Source organism: Stylophora pistillata, chromosome 3 (assembly GCF_964205215.1).
Source record: "Stylophora pistillata chromosome 3, jaStyPist1.2, whole genome shotgun sequence".
NCBI lineage: Eukaryota > Metazoa > Cnidaria > Anthozoa > Scleractinia > Pocilloporidae > Stylophora > Stylophora pistillata.
Window position 1 is genome coordinate 31742774 of NC_142521.1, and position 27693 is coordinate 31770466.

General features: G+C 39.8%; 3 protein-coding genes and 1 pseudogene across 4 annotated transcripts; 2 read left to right on the forward strand and 2 right to left on the reverse strand.

Annotated features, from left to right (window-relative positions):
* The first annotated feature begins 312 nt into the window (after positions 1–312).
* LOC148735646 (pyruvate dehydrogenase phosphatase regulatory subunit, mitochondrial-like) lies at positions 313–26680 on the forward strand. 2 transcript variants are annotated; one of them, XM_088755670.1, is made up of 19 exons: positions 313–469; positions 693–857; positions 1814–1947; positions 2525–2606; positions 3262–3346; positions 3626–3707; positions 4493–4614; positions 5109–5129; positions 7181–7427; positions 10785–10909; positions 19966–20314; positions 20929–21053; positions 21329–21480; positions 22112–22322; positions 22619–22714; positions 23033–23215; positions 24229–24621; positions 25976–26096; positions 26576–26680. In XM_088755670.1, exons 1-17 carry the CDS (start codon positions 378–380, stop codon positions 24553–24555), a joined length of 2598 nt encoding a protein of 865 aa, XP_088611796.1. In that variant the 5' UTR covers positions 313–377; the 3' UTR covers positions 24556–24621; positions 25976–26096; positions 26576–26680. The 2 variants fall into 2 exon arrangements, with proteins under 2 accessions (XP_088611796.1, XP_088611795.1); XM_088755669.1 differs by having other exon boundaries at positions 25976–26680.
* Positions 11884–13736, reverse strand: LOC148735647 (uncharacterized; annotated as a pseudogene).
* Positions 13799–15453, forward strand: LOC148735648 (uncharacterized). Its single transcript, XM_088755675.1, has 3 exons — positions 13799–13962; positions 14260–14358; positions 14871–15453. Exons 1-3 carry the CDS (start codon positions 13831–13833, stop codon positions 15159–15161), a joined length of 522 nt encoding a protein of 173 aa, XP_088611801.1. The 5' UTR covers positions 13799–13830; the 3' UTR covers positions 15162–15453.
* Positions 15081–19302, reverse strand: LOC148735649 (uncharacterized). Its single transcript, XM_088755668.1, has 2 exons — positions 17286–19302; positions 15081–16748 (listed from the first exon to the last, which is right to left on the reverse strand). Exons 1-2 carry the CDS (start codon positions 19169–19171, stop codon positions 15929–15931), a joined length of 2706 nt encoding a protein of 901 aa, XP_088611794.1. The 5' UTR covers positions 19172–19302; the 3' UTR covers positions 15081–15928.
* Positions 26681–27693: the final 1013 nt, after the last annotated feature.

Genomic DNA, 27693 nt, shown 5'->3' on the forward strand with positions numbered 1-27693 from the left:
ACTGATAATGTTACCTTACTTACTGACGTTGCTTCAAATACAGTACAGCAGTAAATATTGGAAGATTAGAGATGAGGGGAGAAGGGGGTACATAAGGTACTTTCTTGTATAGAGCAATTTGAAAAGTGCTATATTCTAAGATGTAGCAGCTATTCAGGGGTAGCATTTAATTAAGTGTTTGTAACTGCTGTTTTCTGCCCAATTCAAGTTCAGACACCTGAAAATCTAAGCTAGTGATTACAAGGCCCCGCTAATTTCTAAGAGGCTGATTGACTTATGTGGATTATTCTTAATTTTTTTTTTCTTATTTAGAAATGAACTATAGAAAAACAGCTTGGAAGACAAAAATTCATTGAAAAATAAGAATCAGAAACATAATGTGGCGATTTGCAGTGCTTAGGTCATGCAGCCATCCTTTTTTACCATCCAAGACAAAGGAGGTTCTACCCAAACCGTTCCTCTACACATGGTGAGAAACATAAGATAATTTGAAAGACAAACTACTATATACCAGGGTATTTCTTTATCTGAGATTAAAGTGAGTGTAACATGGATTAACTTAGTGCTTAGTGTGCTAGTTAGGAATTTACATATCTTGATGATTATCAGCGTGGAAAATTTTGTTAGATAGCTTAGTTGACTATTTCATGGTGTGCAATTTATGAGGTCATGATATTATTTAATCCTTCCAGTTATAACTCTAACACCCACCCAAGCGTTAGACACCTAGCATCTGACTCCACATTTCCTAAAGAAGCTCAAGTGGTTATTTGTGGAGGGGGGGTGATTGGTTGTTCCGTTGCCTACCACCTGGCCAAACTGGGATGGAAAGATGTCCTACTTTTGGAGCAAGGAACGTAAGTAGCACTACATGGTGAGAGTAAAGAAGTTTGACCTTTTTATGGGAGTAACCCTGTGATGGTCTGGCATTCCAACGATGGGAAATAGCAATTCGTCAAGTTGCCTTTTGACACAGAAATAAGGAAAAACTCTGGCTGGATGGGCCCCCTGGCTTGAGTGCAGAGTGGGAAAATAATTGAAGTCATCGTTTGAACAATGGTTGTATTTTTGTACAATTTTTGGTTTTTGATTTTGGATTATGTGCACAGGCAGGAGTCTCAATAACTTTTTCCTTATGCACTTGCCGATGCTGCTGTACACAGAAATATGACTGTGAGGCAAAACCCAAATCCAAGTGCCTTCTCACAGGCTAAATAGCCAGCAGTAAGAGGTTTTAAATGTAGTGGTAGATTGCTGGTAACAGGCTTCTATTGATTCCCCTGCATCATCCAGAAATTCAACTTTCAATTTTGGGAGGAGGTTGAATGAAGCACTTTTATTATTAAAAACAACTTAGAGGGATGTAATCCAAAATCGAACATCTTAAGAATAGAGATTTCTAAAGGTTGTGATCTGTCAAACTGAATTATCTTTATCTTGACCACTGCCCAGTTAGCCCGATGGATAGTGCAATGGACTGTTGTGCGGAAGGTCAAGGGTTCGAGCCCCGGCCGGACCAACACTCAAGGTCTTAAAATAATTGAAAACAATTTACTACCTTTCTATAACATCAAGAAATGGTTAGATATTCTAGTCTTCTTGGATAGGGACGAATAAATGGAGGTCCCGTCTCCTGCAGGGTTGGGGGTAGGAGACGTTAATTTCCCACGCACGAGATTACTGTGTGATGGATGTCCTCCCCTGGGGTGGGATGGGTGGGTTTACTGGACCCACAGTAATTGGTGCAAGCTGTTGCGGTGTCCCTGCCGGTTGGCGAAGCTGAATAAACTAAACTAAAAACTTTCTTCACCAGACTGAATTGTGGAACCACTTGGCATGCTGCCGGTTTAGTGGGACAAATTCGCTCTACATCAACTGAAAGTAAACTCTCCAGTTACTCAGTTGAACTCTACAATAACCTGGAAGAGGAGACTGGTCTGAGCACGGGTAAGATAGAGATATACCTGTCTGATAATTTATTGCTTTGCCATCCTTGTTCTTGTGAAAGACTCTGGAACAATCTTCCCTGGCATGTTAGGGAGTACCCCCAATCCCAAGAATTTAATTGCTAAGCTAAAGAAACTTGACCTGGGCCATGACAGATGTTCTTGTACTTCTTAGTCTACCTTTCAAATTGTTGTAGCCAATAGTACAGATGGACATTTTTATCATTAGTTCTTAGCTTCCTTAATTATTTTTGTGGAATGATACACATACATTTTTACAACAAGCATTCTTTTGGCTCATTAGTGTCACAAGTTTGAATGGTTTTTTTCAATTTCAGTAAAGACTTGGATCCAGATTATCTTGTAGACATTCAAAGTCAATAAGAAATAGGTAGTTTGCAGTCTGTAAAGTATAAATTCAGCTTATGCAGTGCAGTTTCCTTTTTATTTCTGCTGGGCATCAATTAAACCATGAAAACATTTACTACTGAGTCTTGAGTAACTGGATTCTGATTGGTCCTCCCTTAGATTGAAGCCATGAGAGACATGTTACTGTATCTTTTTTTAAAATGTATCAGGTTTTAAACAATGTGGTGGGTTGGCCTTGGCACAAACAAAAGAGCGCTTGACTCTTTTAAAAAGGAGGGAATCCATTGCAAGGTACTCTTGTCTTCTCGATGTTTTAAACACATAGCCATGTAGTAAATTTGTCTAATTAAATTCAGTAGCTGTTATTCAAGATCTGCACACATGATTTAGTTGGATGTAGGTTTCATATATTAGCGTATGCTTCATATTCACATTGTTCACCCTTAAGACATTGGCAAACAATTACCTTCAGGAAAAATTTTCACTGTGTTTGACTTCAGTTTTTCATATTCAAAAGAAGTAAATATTCACCTAAAGTTTACTTTAACTAGTTGTTGAACATGCTTTTGGCGAGATTGACTGCAGCCTTTCACATTCAAAAATGAGGAAAAAGTGCCACTGACAGAAAGTTGAACCAGCCAATGAAGAGAATGACTTTGACCTTTCACATTAAAAAATAAAGAAAAAGTTCAGCAAAGTTAACTTTAACATATCAACAAGTGAACCAGCCAATGAAGAGATTGACCTTGGCCTTTCACATTCAAAAATAAGGAAAAAGTTCAGCAAAGTTAACTTTAACACAACAACAAGCAAACCAGCTACTGAAGAGATATCCTTTGACTTTGGCCTTTCATATTAAAAAACAAACAAAAAATTCAGCAGAAAGTTAACTTAACCAGAAGTATCAGATAGTGCCCATCTTGACTTATCATCTTTTTTATTTAAGAACTTTGAATGTTGACTGTGAAATGTTGTCAACAAAAGAAATACAGAACCTATTCCCTCTGGAAATGAAGTTGGATGACGTGCTGGTGAGTTATAATTAAGACATTTAACTATTGCAGTTTAACAACCTTCATGCTGAAAAAAATTTGCATCTGTTGACAATTTGTCACAGATTGACTTGTAAATGTCTGGAAATGTGTATTTGAAAAACACAAACCTTGGATCTAAAATAAAATAGACCACAAGCTATTGTTACTCTTACATACACTCAAACCTGCTATTAATATAATGATTGGTAATTGTGATTTGGTGGTGGAGTTTAGAGTTTTGTTGAATAAAATCAATGGTGCTTACTTCCTTTTCAGGGAGGCCTTTGGATTCCTGGTGAAGGTGTAGCAACTTCCAGTAATGTTTGTCAGTCATTGGCTAAAGGAGCAACCTTAAAAGGTACAGAAACATGTTAGAGTCATTAATGATGGAAACTTACACCAAGAAATAAATGAAACACTCCTAGATTCTACAATTTTAAGATACAAGTTTGTGAATTTTGTCGGGAGGATTTTAACCCTTTACACGCTAAGAATGATAAGAGTCTAAATTCTCCCAAAAGTATCACTCTGGATTAAAAATTAAGTTGATGAGAGTAAGGAAATGATCAAAAGTTCTTGATTGTTAGACAAATTATCCTTGGAAGTACTGTCAGAGAATATGTATGCTGAGGTTAATGTGTTAAGCGTTAACCCTTTCACTGCCACAAGTGACCAAGACAGAATATGTCCTTAAAATATCAATACAATATCAATTAAGCAAACAAGTGATGAGAATACAGAAAAATATCACTAAGGGGATTTTAGTTGATCCAATACCAAATTCTCCAAACTTACATGATAAAAATTGTATGGCAGACAGTAAGGAGAATTACTAATGAGATCTTGGCAGTGAAAGGGTTAAAAGGAGACTGATGCTATCAATTTTAAGGTCACTTATGGGAATGACAGTTAAGAGTTCATTCCAATATTGACTAGTTTGCCCAGTTGTGATGTGTAGAAGAATTTGAAAATACTTGTAAGGGGAGCAAGGCACTGTGAGTGCCGAGTATCTGGTCAAAAATTACAACAAAATGACCCTGTCATGGCACAAATCGAGACCTCTTGACCTTGGCTACTAGGTACACACTGTTAGGCCCACCATGTATCCAACACAGTGGTACAGAAATGTATTTTTTTCATCAGGGGTCAAAATTTTTGAAAAAGTTGCGATAGAGTCCATTATTACAGATGGGAAATCTATCACTGGTGTGAAAACAAGTAATGGAACTGTTAAGTGCGAGATACTGGTCAACTGTGCTGGTCAGGTAAAGCAATTGGGTAGTAATTGTTCAAATAGCCTTCCAGGACAAACATATTTGTATGTTTTACTACAATTCTGCACAATAGAAAGTTGACTGTTTGGTTTGCAGAAGTATGGTGAGGTTATCACTTAGAACATTTGCTTTGGTTCTAGAGTTTGTTTTTTCTCATAATTTATTTATAGTTTTCCAATTTAATGGAAAGGTAATTGAATAAATTTTCAGTAATATAGGCTGGCACCTTGCTCTCTGAAGATTAATCTAACATCAAACTCTGAGAATTGTGAACACCAAGAATATTTCTGGAATGTCATTCTTTCAAGACGAATAACCCAATTAGAAATAAATAAATAATGGATTTTCTGGTTTTCTCAGGATGCCTTTTTGCTTCAGGTATGATTGGTCATATGGCTGTAAGTATTGTAAAAGTATTTCAAGTGTGCAGTACAGTCTGAATTAATGTGCCAAATGTTTTCTTTTTCTCTCTATGTGGAATTCAGTGGGCATGGGAGTTAGGACAGGTAAGAGACCCCAAGATTTCTGAATCAGGATATTACCTTGGCCTATCTCTGTCAAGATCTACATATCAATTCTCTACATTTTCTGGCTTACATCTCTTTAATTAACAGCTCAGAGAATTTGGTGCTGATATTTCTCTTCCACTTCATTATCTATCTCCTTAAAAATTGGTCAACTAAGTGAGGAAAACTCCTTTGTGGTCTCCCCTAGATATAAAATGGTTAATAGGTCACCTTTTCAAGCTCTAGCTGTAATTTGTTTTTCTTCTTTTTTTAAGTATTAACCCATTAACGTCCAGTGCGCCCGTATGCGCCCATGGGGACCCACACCCTTTCTACGCCTTGTGACGTCATCAATTTTAACTCTGGAGCACGAATTCGAGCATGTACTTGAAGGGGTTGAAAATATCTTGCAGACGATACCAGAATGAGCGCAATTGAGTGGAGGAGATTGGAGAAATAGCCAAAAAACAGTGTCACTTTGACTGGAAAATCTGCACGAAGATCGTCTTTCACTACCCACCTACCTTTCCGAGCATGTGCTTTGAAAATAATGAGTAGTTTCTGAAAAATCTCTACACCAAAATGAAGCCTACTCAGTTTCCAGCAAGTGAGGAGAAACTTTAGGCAAGGAGAGGGGAAAAAAAGGGCAGGAGAAAGAGAGAAAAGTAGAAGTCGTAAGTGGGGCGTGACTTTTCAACCCAAAAACTATGTCGAAATTTTGCTCTCTGCGCGTGCCCGAGATTTTCAGGCCGCCATTTTGCATTTGGATCGAAAGGCCGTCGAGTGCACGAGCTGTCAAGTGGTTTTTGGTAAGTTCGAGCTTTTAAAACCCCAACAGTGACCCGAAATCTGCTGGACTAGCTTCAAAACACAGTTTTCCACAAAAGCTGCGGCCATTAATGGGTTAACCAATTAGTCCCTGGTGACCAGCACCTAATTTCTCCTTACAACATCACACCTGTATCACACATTAAGGTCACAAGAGTAAAGTAAATGATCACCAATTAAAGAAGCTCTTGATTGTTAAACAAACTCTCCTTCTCACACACAACTGGGAGCCATGCCAAGCCGACCATGCAGCCCGACCTTTATTATATCAACACGATGAACCCTTAGGGTTACAACACTAACAAAACAGCCGAAACTGAGCCTAGATACAGAAGATTGACTTGCACAAATAACTGGAACCGAGGCCCTACTTGAAATCCTATATCCTTAAAAACATGTGGAGGGTGGGTGGGTGGGGAAGGTCAGGCAATGGCAGAAGGCAACAAAACAACTGAACCTTGAAACACCATGTGACCTGGAGACCCCCCACACACTCAAACCCATTCTCCCAGCTGCGTGTGAGAAAAACATTTTCCGCTTCTTTCATCCCTCAGCCAGCGGAAAACCACACTTGTCAGCACCTCAGGAAATGTATAGAGAACAGTATGGAGAATACGCATACTGATGTTAGGGTGAAAAGGGTTAAACAAATGCAATCGTGATAAACATCAGAACCAATTCCTTGAACAAAGCTGAATGCACCAATAAAGCTTCATTGTACAATAAAATGATCTGAACTCGGGACAAGTTCAGATCATTTTATTGTACACTTGTATCTAATTTATCACTTTCACGGGTTTATTACGAATCAACTTAACGGCCCGCTCCCAGTTGGCTTGTTAGCTCAATTGGTAGAGTGCTGCACTAGTATCGCAGAGGTCAGTGGTTTGAATCCCATACAGGCCTGATTTTTTTCAGGTCTGATTTTCGCTATTGCTTAAATAGCGCTATCTACTGCGAGGATCGTGCATCATACAAACCTTTTTGTCTGTTACTAGTTAAGATATCTTGAAATGTGAGCAGAAAAAAGTTCCATATGCCTGGGTGTTACTATTGACAAGCACATGGTAGGTTAAGAATTTGTGCAAAGGAGTTTCCCCAAAGCTATGTGTCTCTCAAAGCTATTTTAGGTTCTCATTGGTTCTTCTCAGATTCTTAGATTTTTTGATATAAAATTATGTAAATATGGTTGAAAACTCAAACATTTCTCTCTCAATCATTAGAAATGTGCACCTAAGGTGAATTTTCCTCTTCATTCTACGGAACATTATTACATCGTGACAAAACCTATAGAGGGTGTGCCCTCTATGTTGCCAGTGGTTCGAGATCACGATGGCCTGATTTATATTCGTGAATGGAGTGGAGGGCTAATGGCTGGAGGCTTTGAATTGAATGCTAATCCCGTCTTCCATGAAGGAATCCCAAAAGGATTTGAATATCAGCTACTCCCAGAGGACTGGGATCATTTCAGTGAGTATGACAGGGTGGAGACAAAGGGATCAAAATTTTGAAAATGAAACCTCTTAGGAGCTGTTCATTTTTTGATGAGCCTAGATAGTAAGATAAGAAATGAGAGAATGGATTTGACAGTCAGATGATATGAACCAAGACCCCAAGGATGGATAACGCAATCCAGTTTATAAGTGTTTATCCAGCTGATAGTGATCATAGTGCTATACGTTTTATGAACATTTATCAGTACTTGAACCGTATCACAAGTCAAGTCCGTCCTAAGTCAAGCTCAGATCGAGTCACGGGTCAGGTTCAAGTCAACTCAATTCTATTTCGTTTTTGTAAAATGATATTGATAGAAAATACCCTATTATTGTAGCCATCGGGGAAAAAACAAACAAACAAAAAAAAACTCAAACTCGTGCACTTAACTAGGTTGTTTACCTTTTGGTTTAGTCGGAATTCGTTCAAATTCCCACATTATTAATTGTTACTTTAGCGCTGTTACCTAGTTACAGAATTGTCACAAAGTTTACAAGGGCTTTTATTATCAGATCTCCGGTGACAAGCACAACTGATGCTCTTACCACTAAAATAATTGACTCGTATTTAAAAATTTCAACTTCATATTCATGCATGTGACAAAGCTTATTTTATGGTCTATGTATTCGACAACTTTGCGAGGCTTCGATAAATTATCACCAACCCACACCTTCACCCAACAAGGCACCTCCTTACTGTAGATGATGTCACCGTCCCGTTCGTGGACACAAGAGGAAGAACAATGAACAGGTTAAATGTCATTTCTGTGAAAATGGTATATGTACAGTCAGTGATAATGTCAGCTGCTCAAATTGTCCTTGTTCATGGCACACAGCAAACCTGAACGAGAGCATTCAGAGTACTTGCGACAACCAATCAGCTCCATTACCAAGACCAGATTCTCAGACTACTCTTTGCATAAATGTCACTGTTGCAAAACATCTTGATGTTACTGAGTGGCTTCTGCCCTCGTACATTTGCCAGTCTTCCATAGGTGGAAGACCTAGTGGCAGTAATGCCTGCACCGTTATTTCAGTGCTTGCTGCTCTTCATTTTCTGGAAGGAACCCTTCAAATTCCCAAGCAGTTACAAGACCTCAGTATCACAATACCTATGTATACTAATCTCATGATAAAAGGGAATCAGTTATATGACTCTTTCACTCTACCAGTTCAACAACCAAATTTGGAAGTAGAGAAGTCCTTCAGCATGGACAAAATGATAAAAATGTGAAGAAACTTGAAATTGTTTCAGACCTAGGTTTCTCTACTGTCAGAGACCTTGAAGACCACCTTACACAACACCATCACGTGCATCCATCATTTGTAGCAGTATTGATTGTGCCACCAGACAAGTCAATGGTACTATGTTTTAATCAAACAAGTATTTGTCTTTTTGAAAGCCATACACATGGTCTCCAGGGTGGCATAATTGCAACCAGTTCATCTGAGCATGTCAGCAATTTTGTGAAATATCTAGAAAGGATGGCTATGCGAGACTGGAAGAATGGTTTACATGGTTCGAACTTGGCAATTTTAAGGCTAAAGTAAATGTTGTAAACGTTTAATTAGACAATAAGAGCAGAAAGAGCAGGATTATGATAATTAAGTACTTGTCCATTTGCTGTATCATATTTGGCGAATCAGAGCAAGTTTGATTAAATTATTGTGCAAGTTTCGTCTAAAAAGTTTGACTTAAAACTAATTACGCAATGCAGAAGCATTCTACGGAAATAAACAAGAAAGAAAAAGCTGACGCCATTCGTTTCGAATGACACATGAACATGAAGAAAACGGTGCCAGTTTGAACTCATGTGACAAAGCCCACGCATTTTTTTGATGTAAATGGACTAGTCAGACCGAAAGCTGATTAAATAAACAATGAACTGACAATAGAAAGGGATCTGGGGGCCAATTGATAAATAAGTTTTACCGAAGTTTTTCCTCTACTTAGCACATGAAGCTCGAAAAGGCAATAATAAAAATTACCTCCAAAACACAGTGAAAAAATAAGCCAAAACCGTAGTTGATTGAGGTTAGACCATAACCGTTGTTAAGACACATGCCTACCCACCATATTCAACAGACTTGGAGAGCAAAAAGGCCAAAGACGGTTTTTGGTCATGACTTGGAAAATCCACCAAAACCTCCCGAAAAATAATTCGCCGAGGGTTGTAGTTAGAGCAACTTAATCCTGAACCTGGAACATTTTTTAAAGCCTTGTGTCCTATATGACTGTAAAGAGAAGGAAATGACGATGTTATTTAAAGTGATTTGATGCTTGGGGGCCACCTCAAACTTGACGCAATTTTACTTCGAAGTTGAAGTAAAATAAGATCAAACTCTAAATTTCTATCTTTCCTCGGATCAAATATCTCACGATCGTCTCCACAGACGACTTTGTGATTCTCAAAAATAAAACATCAACATCTTAAGACTAACCTTCAAGGTTTGTTGTCTCATGTGTACATATTGATCTTCAGTAAATCAAATCTCAAACTTCAAGTTTTCGGGCTTTTTTCGCGTTTTGTTCGCACTTTGATCATTAAACTATCCTCAACCGAAGAGCCAGCAAACACCATGAGTATCCACAGAGTTAGAAATGTTGGCGAACTTGTCATACACCTTCATCCATATTCACAAAATATTACAAAAAGGCGTCGATCGTCCAGTGAAACCTCGCAGAAACGCGTCGAAAACTCTACAAATGGCGCCGAACGTGACAAACCAATTCCGCTCGCGCATGCGCAGCCAAATGCCTCTCTGCTCAGTAGAGGGAGGTGTGGGAAATGTTTGGTCACGGACTTTTGACCAAAAAAATCCGGTCTTGTCTTGTGCAACCTTTCACGTTTCTAATGGTAACCAAACATCAAGAGCCCTCCCGTCACCAACCGTCAATCATAAAAGCCTGCCAAAAGAGGTCAAAACAAACGTGGCCACCGGAAACGGAGTCAATTCCCCGAACACAAATGTTACGTGACAAAGTAATAACCAAACTTCCGTTGCGCCTCGAACAACTGAAAATCGTTGTAGGTGCTACGCTGGTTTAAAGATTTAATGAATGTAACTGAGTAAACCAGGGTAGCGTCAAATTATGTCGGATACCGGTAAATTATCAGGCAAGTCTGTCAAATGGGGCTGACAGAGAGGGGGGGTAATGCAGGGAATAACTGCGATGAATAACATCCCATCTCGGGTGGGGAGGCAACACTTTACATGCGACTCCTCAACGCTTCTCTCCCTAGAAACCTGGATGTACAGTTTGTCAGTTCGGACTGTTTGGGGTCATGCAAAAGACTCAACTATATTTCTTACGCTACTGTGCTTGTTACAGGCGAGTTACTGGGTAACATGCTTCACCGTTTCCCGTTCATGGAGAAGGCCGAGATTCGTCAAATGATCAATGGTCCCGAGAGCTTTACTCCGGATGGACGATATTTGTTGGGGGAGGTACCTGAGGTGAGTTTGGAATAAAATGATCGCCGATTATGTTTAGTTGGAGCGCGTGATCGTTTATTTAACTTAAAGGTTTTTAGGACCAGAGTAAGATAAACGCTGCTGTGATCGGATAAAAAAAAAAAAAAAAACAGCATTTATACAGGAATTCTAAGAGCAGCAGTCGTTTCCACCACTCGTGTTCGCCTCACGAACGCTAATGGGACCCCGATTTAAGTATTCTTAATTACAGCAGTGCTGAATTAACCCCATTTCTTGTCCCTTTAACAAATTTGTTCATGTCTTTGAAGAGCGAAGTCTGCTTTCAATTAGAATTAAATCGCCTCTCATGGAAAGATCTGGTCTCTGTTACATTCCTCCAACAAGCAGTCAGATAATTTCAATTCGATCTTCCGTGGAAGATTTGCTTTGGGAGGGCTTTTAGAGTTTGAGTCTGATCGATGGGGTTATTTTCATAAATTTCTTTGATGTTTGAGGCCCTGGTTTATCCCTATTCTGTAGGTTTCGCGTGAATAAGAGGTTATGATAAGCTTAGAGTGATCAAACTTAACCCTGCCTTGCCTAGAGTACCCCTCCTCACTCCCAAGATCTAAGTCTCCTATAATTTTAGCCCGGAGAATTTAAAAATTGAACAAGACTTACCTGTGAGTTGAAGTTTGATTGTAATTCTATCTGTCACCAAGCACTGAGGGATTACGCGAGATAGCATTGCGCCTGCGTGAACTCAGTTTTTAAAGCACTTACCATGTGTGCACTGAAGAACATCCGTCAAAAAAGTGGGAGGGCCTAATATGGGAGGGCACGTAATCCCTCAGTGCTTGGTGATGGATAGAATTACAATCAAGTCTCGTTTCATTTTTAAATTCTATTCCATCACCGCACTGAGGGCTCACGTGAGACTTCAAAGCACACTGCACACATGAATAAAATAATGAACACCAAAAAACATGATTCATATTAGCCAAAGCAGTTTGGTACCTTTAATCTTGTAATAAAACGGTAGAAAAACCATCTGTGTTGATAACAGGCTTCTTATAAAACTTGGCAAATGTGTCAGATGAGCTCCAGCCTGCAACTGATAGGATACGCTCTAATGGGACAGATTTAAAAAATGCATTACAGGTTGCAGCAGCCCTAGTGCTGTGTGCCTTAAAAAGGTTTACATTAATCCCAGATTTTTCCAGAACTGTTTGACCCATGTACTGATGGCGTCCCAAGAAACAGGTTTAAATGGCTTGGAATAACTTATAAACAATTGGTGTGCACCTCCACGTAAGGCAGAGGTGCGGTCAAGATAAGCCTTCAAAGTAGTAACAAATGTTGGGGTTACCCATGTACACTACAAACTCAACAACAATGGGTTTAGACCCTGGCTTAGACTACTTTGAAGGTCTAGAAATGATAAAAGTCACAGAAGTTTCAGAAACCATGTTCTCCAGAGACAAGTAGTGAATTGTTTGCCCCCGTTGAGCTGACACCAGTGAGATTAAGGTGACCAGTTTTAATGTCAGATCTTTAAGAGAGCACTCTGTAGTAGAGATTGACTTAAGATAGTTCATGACCTTGTTCACATCCCATGTCAAAGTATATCTTGGGTTTGAGGGTCGTGCTTCATAAACTCCTTTTAAGAACCTTTGTTGCACTCTTGTGCTCCAAATGTTATCCCATGGACAGGTTTTAAGACACTGGATAGAGCGGACCTCGCAGAGTAAATGCCACTGTAACCAACTCCCATCTCAAATAGCTCCACTAAAAAATCTAGTGCCGGGGGAACAGTGGCAGAAACTGGATCAACCTGTTTTTGATGACACCATGTAGATCAGGTTTAATCAGTTCTCTTCGTCTTTGGTTTAGTTGACTATTTGCATTAGCAAACAAGGCTAGCGCATCTGCTGACTGTTGTAAACGGTCGTTTCCCTTTGGAAGCAATGATATATGATCTAGCAGAGTGTTGATCAGAATAGTCAACGGACACATTCCTTTGAAGAGCGATCTCTGCACCTTTTGTAGTCTAACATCTTGGGATCGAACTGCTGGAGTTATATGATCCCATATTGATTGATTTACTCGGACTTAAGTCAGTGATTCACAGTTTTCTGGTCTGTGATACTTATTCAATTTTTCCTGAAGTTTCTCTTCAGGCAAGCCCTCTTTGACCATGGCATTAACCACATTGGCCAGCTCTACATCAATGCTTGGACCCGTTACCTCTTTCTTTAGCTCTCGTTTTAAGCTATTAAGCACTTCATATTTTCCTTCGTTAGAAGGCGTTTGCTGAGCCCCAGCTGAATCAGTCAGCTTTGTCACAGCTTCCTCGAAGCCTATAGTTTTGGTATCTTTCTTCTTCGCAGCGGGCTCCCCGTTGACCTCGTGATTATTCTCAGTCTCAGGAGTTTCCTACTGTTCTACGCCGTCCATGCCTTCGTACTCAAATTCTGACTGAAGTAGTTTGAAAGACTCTGCAATAGTCTTAGATAAATCCTGAGACATCTGGGCAAATCCCTGTTTCAACGAAGCGGTCGACTCTTGTAGTTCAATTTTGGCGCCATCAACAGTTTCGACATTCGCTTCGATATGCTCGTTGTGAGAAGCACTATTTCTCCTTTTTAAGTTGTCTTTCTTGCTCAACATTAGTTGCTTTCAGGCATTATGTGCAAATTATCGCTCTACAGACAACAGCAACAATCTCTAAAATCGAATCTTGTGCTGACTTCAGATCGCTTTCGAAGGCGGCGACGCAAATTTCCCTTTCGTAAACGGTCGTTGCCATTTGAAACGGTCGATGCCATTTCTCGGAACGGTCGTTGCCATTGAAAACGGTCGATGCCATTTCTCAAACTAGCCGAGCAGACGACAGCCCTCGTGAATAGCTCGTACGCTATTGGCACGCTCGGACGTCACTTCCGGGCAGTGTTGCTTATAAGATGGCGGAGCAATCCACGTGCGCGAGAGTTGAGCCAGCTGAAACAGAACGAACCCATTCTTCTTGTGCAGAAACAAAAAAAAAATCAGTTAAGAAGCCAACGGGGTGGAACTCTTTTATGCAGTCAGTTGCGGTGAGTTTGTTTTGTATTTCCCGAAATATTCAATCATTTTCAGCCTGGATAAAGTGCTTGTTCAAATAGTCTAAAACATGTTGTTTCCCTTACATCCTTTACATCCGATTACAAGTGATTAAGATTAAGTGATCAGAAATATCAGTGAAAAATAAATCGCATCTAAAATTTTCGTTTATGTCATTAACAAATATCTTATCTGTAAGTGTTGCACTTGTATTCATTATTCTTGTAGGCCTTGAAATTACATTCGATATAAGCTGATATAGTTTCCTCGTACTTTGTATCATTCCACAGCCAGATGTCAAGGAACAACTTGGAAAGGGGGCGGGAATCGGGCAGGTTTCCAAAGTGGTTGGCAATATGTGGAAGAAATCGCCGACAGACAGACGAAAGGTTAGTTATAAACTTCTAACATTGTGAATGTTTGTGTATTAACCCTGCCCCATTTCAGTGGACTGCTGTGTGGTTTACGTGGCTAACTTTGTAAGGACCGAGAGTGTAAATGTTCTCGTCAAACTTTCCAATTAAAAGTATTTTAGGTTATGAATGTTGATCTTGAATCAAGCTGGGACCTCAAGCTCAATGTCAATTTTGTAATATAATGTTCAGACTTGTTATTTTTCCAGACAGAACTCTTAAATATACCTTGGGGATAGCAAGGCCCATTATAATGTACCAATTAATTTAACCTAAATTTTAATTAGAAATAACCTACATGTGGCGGATCCAGGTTTTGAGGAAAGGGGGGGAGGCAAGGGGGTATTATCCTCAAAAAATTATGATAGAGGGTGAACAAAACTGTCTTTGCAATCTAGTTTATATAAAAAATAGGGGGGATCAAAAATACACGATTGTTCCCTAATATATTTCCCCCCTTTTAAAATATCATGCTATGATCTTCATAGGACTGGAAAGATAAAGCACAGAGCTTGAGGGAAGACCTTGATATGGGAATAGCAGAGATAAAAAAATGTCCAACCTGCAGCACCCAGTTCACAAGGGAGAAGGACTTCAAATACCACCAGAAAGGTTGTCATGAGTGCATTTGCGAGGAATGCAATGAATCGTTTGACCATGAGCAAAAGCTAAAGAGGCATAAAGACAAGAAACATAAAGACAGCAACAAGTGTGATCATTGTCAAAAGACTTTTGCAGAGAAACGAAATCTTATAAGACACCAAAAGTCACATGCTTAATTAACCTATCCTGCATTTAGTGATTTTAACTGGAGATGATTTGAAAGGAATATTGGATCAATCTATAATACATAATTGTTTTTGTTTTTAAATTATTATTATCGATTTTTGAAATTAATTGTGGTCATTGCAGCACATGTACATCATGTTACTGTTCAAACCAAATTTTAAATCATTACAATGTTGTGTTAGACTTTAACAAGAAAGAATGAATGAAAACTTATTTACAATTTCAAACCTTCAATCTTTTCAAAGTTTTACGTTTGTACAGCTTAATCTTCAGATAGACCACCCCCCCCCCCCCCCCCACTTTTTGGGTGAAATAACTGGAGGCCCAGGCCTTAATTTACCTGAGTATTAGTTAGCGCCCCATGTGAATCAATGGCTGAATTTTGCTTATAATTTTCCTCAATCAGGATATCAGCAAACAAACCTTCATACCCACAAGGTACTATACGGTTGTATGGCATTGTACCAATTATCTGAACCCATGGAAGAATCCATAAGTTCTGGCACATGTACATCATGTTACTGTTCAAACCAAATTTTAAATCATTACAAATGTTGTGTTAGACTTTAACAGGAAAGAATGAATTAAAACTTATTTACAATGTCAAAACCTCAATCTTTTTAATAACCTTGTTGTTCAGGGGCAGATCCAAGGAGAGAGGTTTTTAATCTAGGCAATTTGCCTTAAGTGAATTTCCCTCTATGTTAAACATTATGCAAACATTCCATTGTTTATTCACTAAGATTTCTCTGTTTTCCTATTTTTTCCTTTGCATGTGCTTTGTCTTGGATTTCATAGTATGGGACCCAGACTTCTTACTACTTTTAGTGTTTGTTTGTACTGCTTTAGCCAAGTCATGGGTGCGCTTCCTCTTGGAGGTTGGTTCTTGTAGTTGTACTGGTCGCCCTTTTGATACAACCTGATGGCTTCCACTACCACACTTTCGTTTTCTGTTGGGCTGGACTCGGATCTTTTTTCCATTTCCGGTTTTTTTCACCTCACTGGACCCGAAAGAAAAAAGAGCGCTTGCCAAATTAGAATGCATAGATCTAGCAGCGGTTAAGGATGTTACCCTTTTTGCAAACCTGATTACACCTTTAGCCAAATTAAGGTCTCTTGAGCTTTGGAGCTTTTGAATTATTTTTTCACAAGAGTTTCTCAACAATTGTTCAGCATTTGCAATGGAATCATCCTCATCATCATCATTGCTCTGAGTTGGTTCAGTGGAATGTTCATCCTCATCATCATTGCTCTGAATTAGTTCAGCAGTTGAGCAGTTTGGCCCTTGTTGTGCTGTTTCCATACTAGTGGATGCCTCTGTTACAAAACCATTAGAACCATCAGTTTGTGATGTTTGTCCAGCATCACTAGAGCGTAATGGCTTATAGCAAGCAACAGGAAGTGTCTTTCCTATTGCTAGCCAGGCCAATTTCTGCCTCTCATGTGGGTTACTGACTGGAATAAAGTTTATGCAGTCTGCTAGATTTGCCACCCACAGGACATACTGGTGTTTGCATGGGCTCCCGTTTTTACCAACCGTGCAGGTACATATCCCAAGAGTCATGTCCACTGTATAACTGACAAAGAACCAATGAGACAATTCATAAATATCTCAATACAACTGGAATTTTTGTTTTTTCAATCTGTAATAGATACATTCTAGACCTTCAACTGGTTGATCCACTAAGATATTAATAGAAATATTCCTAACAGCAGAGTAAGGACTTGCTCTTACTCTGCTATAAAAAACTCAACACCCTGCCAAGAAGGGAAATTACTAAAGGTACCCCACCCCCTGGACAATATATTACTCATGTTTTGGTCTTCCTTATGCTAAATCAACATCCTTGGAATGCAGCATATGGATGAACTGCAGGAATTACATGTATCTCATATGTTATGCATGTTATGTCCCTATGTTTTATGTATTTTTGCTCCAAAGGGGAGGAGCCTAGAAACACTGCCCCCTCCCCCCCCCTGCACTGCTTCCCCTATCAAGATAATTTGAATCAGACAGTGGGGGAAAGATAGGAAAATAATGCCCACCCACACATGCCCTCTTGTACCATCAGAGCATTATGCTATTGTGACGGCTAAGAAAAAACACTACTGACCTGTGACTGCTATCTGAAGAGCTTCCAACTTTGAATACATTATTGCCAAAGTTCTCCACAGTTGAGAGGTAGGCATCAAGATCTTTTTTATCGGGGACTTTAAACCCTGTGCTTCCGTTTTTCCCTTTGCCAAAGAAACGATGTCTGTACACGCCATCAAAACTCTCATCAGCAATACTAAGGAGCTTATTCTTGTAGTGATCTTCTAAATCAATAGTCAGCTTGTCTAGAAGCCCAACAACATTGTACTCTTTAGTGCGCTGCAGAATTACATCCTTAAGAACCAAAAACTGAGCCTCAGCAAAATTGTTGGTGTGGTTACCTCTAACAAGCAGTTCAGTTCTAAAGCATAGAGCAAAAGATTCTTTGTCATTGTATAGATTTAGCAAATAGCTGACTAGATCTGGGTATTTCTTGCAACGGCCATCATTCAAAAGTTCACTGAAGCAGTTCTCAAAATCTTGTTTTGTCTCGGCATACAAGGACCTCTTGAAAAGGGTGAGAAAATAGGGTCTATCTGCTTGGCTGATACTGTTCTTGCTCTCGTGAAGCCATCTCCAAAGTTGTTGGAGCATGTGGAAGATGCAAAGAAGTAAAACAGATGTTGGCCAAACAGACTTCAGAGCATTTCTTTCCTCTTTACAGTTGTCTGTAAGGATGGCTTGGAAGCCTTGTTCCCGACCACGATCATTGAATGCATACTCTGGTAAACAGGACCGAAACATTTCAAAGCCCTGTTTAAGTGTACGCTCCTGCTCATCACTGGTGATCAAGATGCCAAGTGGAAGTGCTCCAGACACATTGTTTGTGCACATTAAAAACACTTTAAGATTGTGCTCTTCTGTATTAGAAGTAGCATCAACAAAAACCATCTCACCAGACTGCTGCACTTCCTTGTGTACACGGTTCATGAGAGGTGTTACAATAGCAATTATAAGAGGCGTATTATCACCTTCATATATCTGGTAACAAGTAGTAGCTTCAGGGTTGTCTTTCTTGTATTGTTCAAGCCTTTCGGCAAGTCTTTCAAACATCATAACGCCCTGTCCACCATACCTATCCTTACCAAATTGCGTGTAGAGGTAACTAAAGTCCCTTTTTCTTGGCATAACTGCCCGATTGGCCTTTTTCCTGTGAAATTCCAATTCATCCTGACATGATTCTTTGAGTTCTTTCAAGTACTGTTGCCTTGCGGTTGCTGGTGTATGCCCACTTTCAAACAGCTTCAAAACCCTTTCTGTGCACTCAGGAGAAAGGTCACGGAAATTAGAGGTCTCCAGAGTTTCAAGTGAATGGTTGTGGTCCCACTCTATGTCCACAGAACAACATCCCTCGCTGTCTATTTTGACTATCATCTGAAAGGGGCAATTGGTGTTCTTTACTCTGGCAGATGGATTCAAGTACAATTTCTGCTGTGGATCTTTACTTGGACTCCAGTTGCGAGTGTTGTGTTGGCATCTATAGTAGTTTTGCAACACATAGCCGCTTGTTGGTGCCTTCTTTGTCTTTAACTTCTCTGAGATGCTGTTTATCACTTCATATTCGGATATCCATTGCTCCAGGTTTTCTTTCGTTATATCTTCGGTCAAAAAGTGCACTTTGAACTTTTCTCCATTTCCTGAAATTGCCTTCAGGTAGTAAAATGAATCATCTGGAAGCGAAGCCAGAAAACTCTCCTTTGTAATTTGGGTCGATTCAAAAGATTTTCTTTTCGATTCGACTTCTTTTATAGCTGAAGATATTAGATCTTTGAGAAAATTGTCGGGTTTGTCCGCCATTTTGATTTGATAAAAATCGCGATGGTTTGTGGGAAAGCTAGTCTGCATTGCTCTAATTGTCACGCATGTCGTCGGAGAGAGTCGGAAATATCGGTTCCTTCTTGGCATCGACCTTTACGATGGCATCGACCGTCATGAGAAATGGCATCGACCGTTTTCAATGGCAACGACCGTTCCGAGAAATGGCATCGACCGTTTCAAATGGCAACGACCGTTTACGAAAGGGAAATTTGCGGCGACGACACACTGAGTTCGCGCAGGCGCAAGGCTATCTCACGTGAGCCCTCAGTGCGGTGACGGCGGATTCATGCTGACGTCATTGTTTACATTTTTGCTCATTTGCATACGGCTTTGGGTAAAGAAGGAAGCATGTTAGATACAAATTGACTTCAGGCAGCTAAAGAGCTAGAAAACCTCAGTACATGGTGAAAGTTTTAGCTCTTTGGGTGTAATATTCAAGGAGAAATAGTCCATCAAAAACTGCAAAATTTCTGGGTGGCAAAAGCGCTAATGAGCTCATACATTCTATGTAAAATATTGAGTTTTTAAACCCGTGTTGCACAAAAAGTATTCAATGCATCAGGCTCGTATTCATTGGCCGAGTTAATCGTACTTTGACCTTTCGATATTCAGAACTGATTTATTTTTGGCTCCATCAGAAACTGAATTGCTTATGCTAATGAGGCAAATATTGTAAACAAGGTTTCCCCTATAGGATTTAATTTTAAATCAAGCATCATCCCCTCCCCTCCCCTCACCCCCCCATTGACATATCTGGTCTTCTCGTCTCCTTCCATTTGCACCTATATCGATTTGAAGAGGAAAATTTCCCCTTTGGTCACTTCTGGAAGTGATAGGTTCAATTGCTGTCTGTTGAGAATACTTTTTTTTTTTTTTTTAAGGTAACCAATTTCTATGTGGCTGCTGGCTTTAATTCTAGTGGTATCGCTGGCGCGGGAGGAGCTGGGATGGCCTTGGCCGGCTGGATCACAGAAGGAGAACCTATGATGGATCTTTCAGGTGTAGACATACGTCGTTTTGCACCTCACCACAATAACAAGCGCTTCTTAAGAGAGTGCGTGAAAGAGACCCTCAGTTGGCACTACTTGCTACGGTACCCGTATTCAGAGAGAAAGGCTGCGCGCGGGCTCAGATGTTCGCCGTTGTTCCCAGAACTAAATGCCGCTGGTGCAGCGTGGAGCGAGAAGATGGGTTGGGAGGTTCCCAAGTGGTTTGCACTTCCGGGTGAAGGTAGTATAGTTCAGAGTTAGCCTGCGCAAGTGGTTCTTTTGTGTTCGCTTTGAAGCGATTACAGCCCCAATCCTCACGCAGCTTCGCAGTTCGACGTCTCTAAGCGCCCACAAAACCGGTTGGAAGTTACTTTGGGTTGAGTGTTCTTCTATAGCATTTGTTTTGAAATTAACTTCAAAAAGTACTTCAATAGTACTTCTAGTACCTTTAGAGTTTTCCCGATTGACTTGAGATAAAAAAAAAAACAAACAAACAAGCTAAAAAACAAAGTAAAATAAGGGTTTAGTCTAGTATGCCGTGAGCGATCGATGGCGAGTAGCTTGTGTAGCTGGTGGTTTTGTGAGCACTTTGAAGCGTTGATTGGTCGAACCGCGAAACTCAGCCACAAAGCTACGAGAGGCTTGGGACCAAAAAAATTGGGAGGAAAACAATCTCTCGCTGCTTCGCCGCTTAACGCTTCACAAAAGTGCGAAGTGCAAGCGTTCATTAGTTGTGAGTAGACGTCATTCTTTGGATGTGCTTTCGAACGCTTCCTTGAACAACCGACCCACTTTTTGAAATGTTGTTATCAAAGTTTGCATGCATATCGCTGAGTTATGCTTATTCACACCTAGACCACCCCATTGAGAATGGGTTTGGCAAACCCGGCTGGCTCGGCTGTACAGAAGTAGAGTACAAATCTTGTACTGATGGCGTAGCAGTGGTGGACCTGACCGCTTTTGGTCTGTTTGAAATCGAGGTAATTCTACAACTTACCTTCAGTTATAAAGCGCGCTGTGGTTGGTCGGTTAGTGAGTCGCACTTAACTGCAAGGTCCGTAATGATTGAAAGCTGTGTTTGTTACTGAAATCTACCGTGTGGATAATATGAATATTTATGTTAGGGTGTAAAAGGGTAAGTGCAGTGGCAGATCCTAGGGGAGGAGCACGGGGGTTCCGCCCCCCTCCCCCCTAGTTCAAGTCCTGGATCCGCCACTGATGTTATAGCACTCACTTATATGTATAGTGTCTTTAGTCCAGCACAGATGGCGAGGTGGAGCATTTCCTTCAATATTTGTGTGCTAATGATGTGGCCATACCAGTTGGTTGCTCTGCACGCACTCTGATCCTGAACAAACGTGGGGGAATAGAACTGAACTGCACTGTAATACGAGAAGCGCAAAATAGGTAGGCCTCTTTATTTCCAACTATTATTTTTGAAGGTTCGACTCAAATCTGAGATCAAATAGTAATTTATACGGGTTACTTTGGAATCTCCCAAATCTTTCTAAGCAGCATATGGCAGTCTGCAGCCCTTCCTTGCATCTAGGCAGTTTGGAAAGCCGCCAAACTGTACAACGAAAACTAAATTTCAAATCGGCACTGTTAATCCCCACGATATCAACAAACTCGACTTTTCTTTCAACTTATTTGTTCTTGCTTTTCGCGTTTCTGTGTATAAACCACATACAGCCCACAATTACTCTATTCACTCTGACGAAGGGCTAACGCTCAAAACGAAAGTTTCCAAAACCTCTCTACGATCGCCAATTTATATTATGAACGCAACTGATAAAACCAAAGTATCTTGTAATAACCCCCATCGACGCAGCACTACAGTTTCTTTTGGAAACGTACTGCCTTAATTATTTTGGAGCGACACCTCTTCAAAATGGGAAACTAATGACACCACCCTGATTAGATCTCCGCTCGCCCCTTAGCTTCGTATGCCTAGGTTTTTTTTTTTTTTTTCTCATTACCCTTCAAGTATTGTGTGTTTCAGCCGTAATTTTCACTCTTTATCCATTTAACTCGACAGGTTTATAATTATGCTGGACGATGCAGAGCGAGTAACTGTTGCTCAGTCTATGATTTCACGCAATATCCCCTCCAACTCTGCGATCAGGTTGCGTGACATTCAGTCACAGTATGCTATTTTGGGAGTACTGGGCCCAAACTCGACCCAACTGCTTCAAACTCTGACCCAGACTCCCTTAAAGGAGAATCTATTCCCGGCAAATCTTGCAAAGGTAAATGAATGTACTTAAATTGGAGAATCCCATATGAAGGTATAATCCATAGGCAAGAAGTACACAAATAGTACACCTTAAAAAGATACTTACCAGACTTTGGCTGGGTAGATCTATCGACTGAACTACAAAGCCACGAGATGGGAAATAGAAAAGTTTTAGTGTGTTCCTTAGAGCGCCTTTATCACAAAACACGAAGTCTGTAAAAACAAGAAAGATCAAAACAAAAAAAAAACTGGAAGTATTTTTGTGCCCGACTTCCGCATTATATTTAATTTGTGATTCTTTTCTTGCAGGAAATTGGCCTAGGTTTCGCCCCGGGTGTTAAGACGTTTAGAACCAACTACTTTGGCGATCAGAAAAACGACTGGAAGCTGTTGGTTCCTGTTGAGGTGGGTGTGTTCTCTTATTACGGGCACCTGTGTTACAGGCAACTCTATTTTTGGTATAGGGTTCTCAAGAATTTGCAACAGTGCGATTAACAGTTCACTTTATGAACTTTGCGTCTCTCCTTGGTTTCTGGGGCATGTTGCACTCATATTTAATTTCCCACGCTATTTACTGGTTTCGAAAAGGTATTGAATTCTTTAAAAAGTTTGGATTTTATTGAACTAACTTTAAAGTTCTAGGAAGATATATAAGAAATCTGTTTTTTAGTGACTATAATAAAAACTGTGAAAATTGTTTTTTTACGTCTTTCTATACTGCAGTTTGCTGTTTCTTTGTACCGTGAAATGATGGAAGCCGGAAGAGATCTGGGTGTAAGGAACGCGGGTCAGTCAGTCCTTGATGGCTTACGAATTGAAAGATTGATTCCTCAGATGGGAAAAGAGATGACGTCATTCGTAACTCCAAGGGAGGCTGGGGTGATGGACAGAGTGCAACTGAATAAGGTAACCATGGAAACCGTAACCTACAAACTCCTCTCCACGAGCGAACCGATCCAGCTACTTTTAGACTATCTTCTTCCAAGAAATATTGAAGTTCCTGTTTGTGCAATGTGTATTAGTTGCTTGGAAAATTTCTGTTCCTGTATTTTGTCTCTTCGTTCTCTTTGTTCCACTGTAATCTTAGCTCAGAAGCCATCTCCTTAAATTCCCTGGTAGTATTGGTTAGAGAGAGTCTTATTCTTTTTCAATCGAAACGTGAGTCGGTGTGCGAAAACACTGCGAACGCTCCACTGCATGATGAAGAGAGAAAGTCAACGGAGGAGAATATGGTTATCCCTTTAAACTCAAACATCTTTTAAAAAGGGTCTCAATTGGGGGGGGGGGGGTTTACGTTGACGATTGACGGTTAAAAATGAGGTCTTTTGACGGTCGACGTTTAAATTTAGGTCATTTGACGGTTGACTGTTAAGTATTAGGAGTGTCGTTTATAAAACGAACTTAACGCGCTAATTTGGCTGTAATTATTCATAATGACGCGTTTGTAAAGAACTGTTAATTAATAACACCTTTTATCGATAAATGAGTAACGTTTTACGACACCGGAAGTATTTCCACACCGGAGGTCAGTTCTGCCGTTAACAAAATTTACTCGCGACTAAAGTTAAAGTACTTACATTAATGTATTTTTGTTATATATCAAAACTTTTATTCATAAACAACAGAAATCGACCCCAATAAAGGCAATCGTTTAGTTCTTAATTAAAGATACCTGAGAAATTTGACGACTAACATTGGCTTGCTTATTTGACGGTTGACGGTAAAAATATTGTGTCTTTGACGGTTGGTGGTTAATGTTTTGGCCATTTGACGGTTGGCAATTAATATTTCGGCCATTTGGTTGACTGTTGACGGTTAACTCCATTGAGACCATCCACGAACGTTCTTGGCGTTTGATTAATTTTTCTGTGCTTTTCGGCTAAGCCAACCGTTTGTATTTCCCAATATATCTATCCTAGAAATGCAATTTCCTTGGAAAACAAGCCCTTTTAGCTGATGATCAACAACCTGCAAAGAAGCATCTTGTGCAAATTGCTCTTCAAGAACACGACGACGACAACTACCCGTGGGGAGGGGAGCCGATTCTTAGAAATGGCTCCACGATCGGGTCCACGACAAGTACCTGTCACAGCTTTAAACTGGATCGTCCAGTGTGTTTAGGATACCTAGAAGGAGAGGAACTGGATGCTACAGTAGACGACGGACGCTTTGAGATTGACGTCGCCGGTAGTTCATATCCTGTTTCTGTGCACAATATCAACAAAGATTTGGAAGACGATTTGTAGAGACCTCCTGGTTCTCGTTGATCAATTTGCACCAGACAAAAGTCTAAATGGAAAGATAAGATCCATGTGAGTATCTGGGCAAATGTGCACCTAACCCCCTGCCCCCTGACCCAGCATTAACTCTAACTTGTTATCATTTAACTGCTGTTGTTGGGTCAGGGGAGGGGTGGATGCGTGGTTGCTTTGATACTAACATTAATCCGAAAGATGATTAACATTCTAAGGGACTAGGATTCAACATATAGAAATGACTAACATAATTCAAGTAATTTTGTCATGATCGCGTAGTGTAATTTAGAAATAGCACGATTTTCGTATGATGAAGATATGTAATAATAATAATAATAATAGTAATTTTATTTATATAGCGCTAAAATCCACTAATTGTCCAAAGCGCTACCTAATTACAATATAAAATATAAAAATATATAATATAAAATATCTACAATATACAATATAATTCAAATATAGCCTAAGTTATCTACTATATAAATCAAAAACATCTCAAAACAAAACGAATCTCATAACCTATATGCTAACTTAAATAAAAAAGTTTTAAGGGATTGCTTAAAAGTTGCCACTGAAGCACATTTCCTAATCTCTAGAGGTAAATCGTTCCACAATTTAGGTCCTGCAATAGAGAAAGCTCTGTCTCCATATGTTTTCAATCTACTTCTTGGAACCACTAAATATTCTTTACATGAAGAACGCAATGACCTAGAGTATGTTTTAAAATTCAAAAGGTCAGAAATATAGGAAGGTGCAAGGCCATGAAGGGCCTTGTATACCAATAAAAGGACTTTAAAAGTTATTCTAAACTCAACTGGTAACCAATGAAGATTAATTAAAATAGGAGATATATGAACATGCCTCGGTGTCAATGTGACAACACGAGCTGCAGCATTCTGAACTGCCTGTAGTCTAGCTAACAGATACTTAGGAAGGCCATGTAATAAGGAATTACAGTGATCAATTTTCGAACTAATAAATGCATGGACTAAGATTTTACATGTATCTTGGCTTAAGTACTTGCGGATTTTAGCAATATTTCTCAAATGATAGAATGATGATTTACAAATGTTCTTAATGTGCTCCTCAAAACTAAATATGCTATCAAACTGAACCCCTAAATTACGAACAGAGTCACGAGGTGCAATGCACTCAGAACCAACAGTAATGTGACCGATGTCAGGCATGGGATGGTATCTGGAACTGATGACTACAAGGTCCGTTTTGTCCTGGTTTAGTTTAAGATAGTTTCTTATCATCCATTCATCAATGTCCCTCACACAGCATTCCACTCTCAACTTCACTTGTTGGATGTCATTCAAGCTGGTAGATTTAAAGGTAATATATAATTGGGTGTCGTCAGCATATAGATGGTATGATAGTCCATGATCATTTATTATGTCCGCAATAGGTGATGTGTATAACAAATACAACAAAGGGCCCAGAACTGATCCCTGAGGGACACCACACTTCAATGCACGTTGTGAAGAATGACTATTCCCAACTTTAACAAACAGCTTACGTGAAGACAGGTATGATTTCAGCCACTTAAGCACAGTTCCTTGAAAACCAAAACAAGTAGACAGCCTTGTCACTAGAAGAGTATGGTCCACCGAATCAAACGCCGCCGACAGATCCAAAAGTACCAGTATGACCGACTCATTACGATCTAAAGCACAAAGAATGTCATTTTGAACCCTCAGTAGAGCCGTTTCAGTGGAGTGAAATGACTTGTATGCGGATTGAAACGTTTCCGAAAGACCATTAGATGTAATATAGTCTGTAAGCTGGACACATACCGCTTTTTCCACAAGCTTAGACACAAACTTCAAATTAGAAATAGGTCGAAAACTTTCATATTTAGTGAAATCAGCATTATGTTTCTTTAAAGTCGGTGTCATAGCTGCAATCTTCAAGACATCAGGCATAACTCCAGTAGATAAAGATGTATTCACTATGTTAGTCAACACAGGAGTTAGTAAATTGAAACATTCCTTCATTACCACTGCAGGCAGAGGATCAAGTACACAGGATTTATTAATAGATCTCAATGCAAGTCCCTTGATGTCTTCGTAACTGACATTAATAAAGTCTGAAAACACAGAGTTACATTCCACGTAGTTACCAAGAGTCACTTCATTAGCATCATTACCTTGCGCAGAATTCTTCTCTAGTAGTGTGGCATGGATACGATCAATCTTGTCAATGAAATAATCAGCGAAAGAATTAGCTAGTGCATCGCTACAAGATGATGGATACCGTGCAGTTGATTGCTTTAGTAGTAGTTTTGATACTGTATTAAACAAAACCCGTTGATCACTTGAGTTTTCAGTAATGATGGTAGTGTAGTAAGAGGATTCAACGACTTGATCAAATTATTCACAACGCAGCACTGACGATTATATTCTTGTCGATCAGCCTGCAGCCTGGTTTTTCGCCATTTTCTTTCAAGGCGTCGTCGCTTACGCTTCTCTACAGATACCTCATTAGTGTACCACGGAGCAGCAGGCCTAATAGTAACAACTCGGCGCTTGACAGGAGCATGCTTGTCCATTATTGATCTTAATAAGGTGTCATACTGTTGAACTAGATGATCGAGATCGCTGGATGGGTCGATGACGAGAGGGCAGTCAGCAACATCACTAAGAAACGACTCCATGTCAAGAGACCGAAGCTTCCGATAGAAGATAACTTCCTTCCTAAACTGGGGCTTTCTTATGGAGACATCACACATCACCGCCAAATGATCAGAGATGTTAGGATCATAGACTTTGATATTATTGAGCATGTTATCATCAGACTTATTTATAAGTAAGTCAAGAGTATGGCCATTGCGATGAGTCCCAGCACAGACACGTTGTTTAAGGTCAAAAGATTCCAAGATGTCAGTAAAACGTTTGGCATTTACATCATCTTGACAATCCATATGAAAGTTAAAGTCACCAGTAATTAGGACTCGATCAGAAGACTCCACAGTTACAGATTCAAGTAGATGTGAAAATTCCTCAAAAAATCGATTGAAAGAGGAATTATCAGGTGGACGATAGATGACTAAGATCCTGACACTATATAGGCTCCGAAGACGAACATTCATGATTTCAAATGTATCATAATCAACTGTTAATGAAG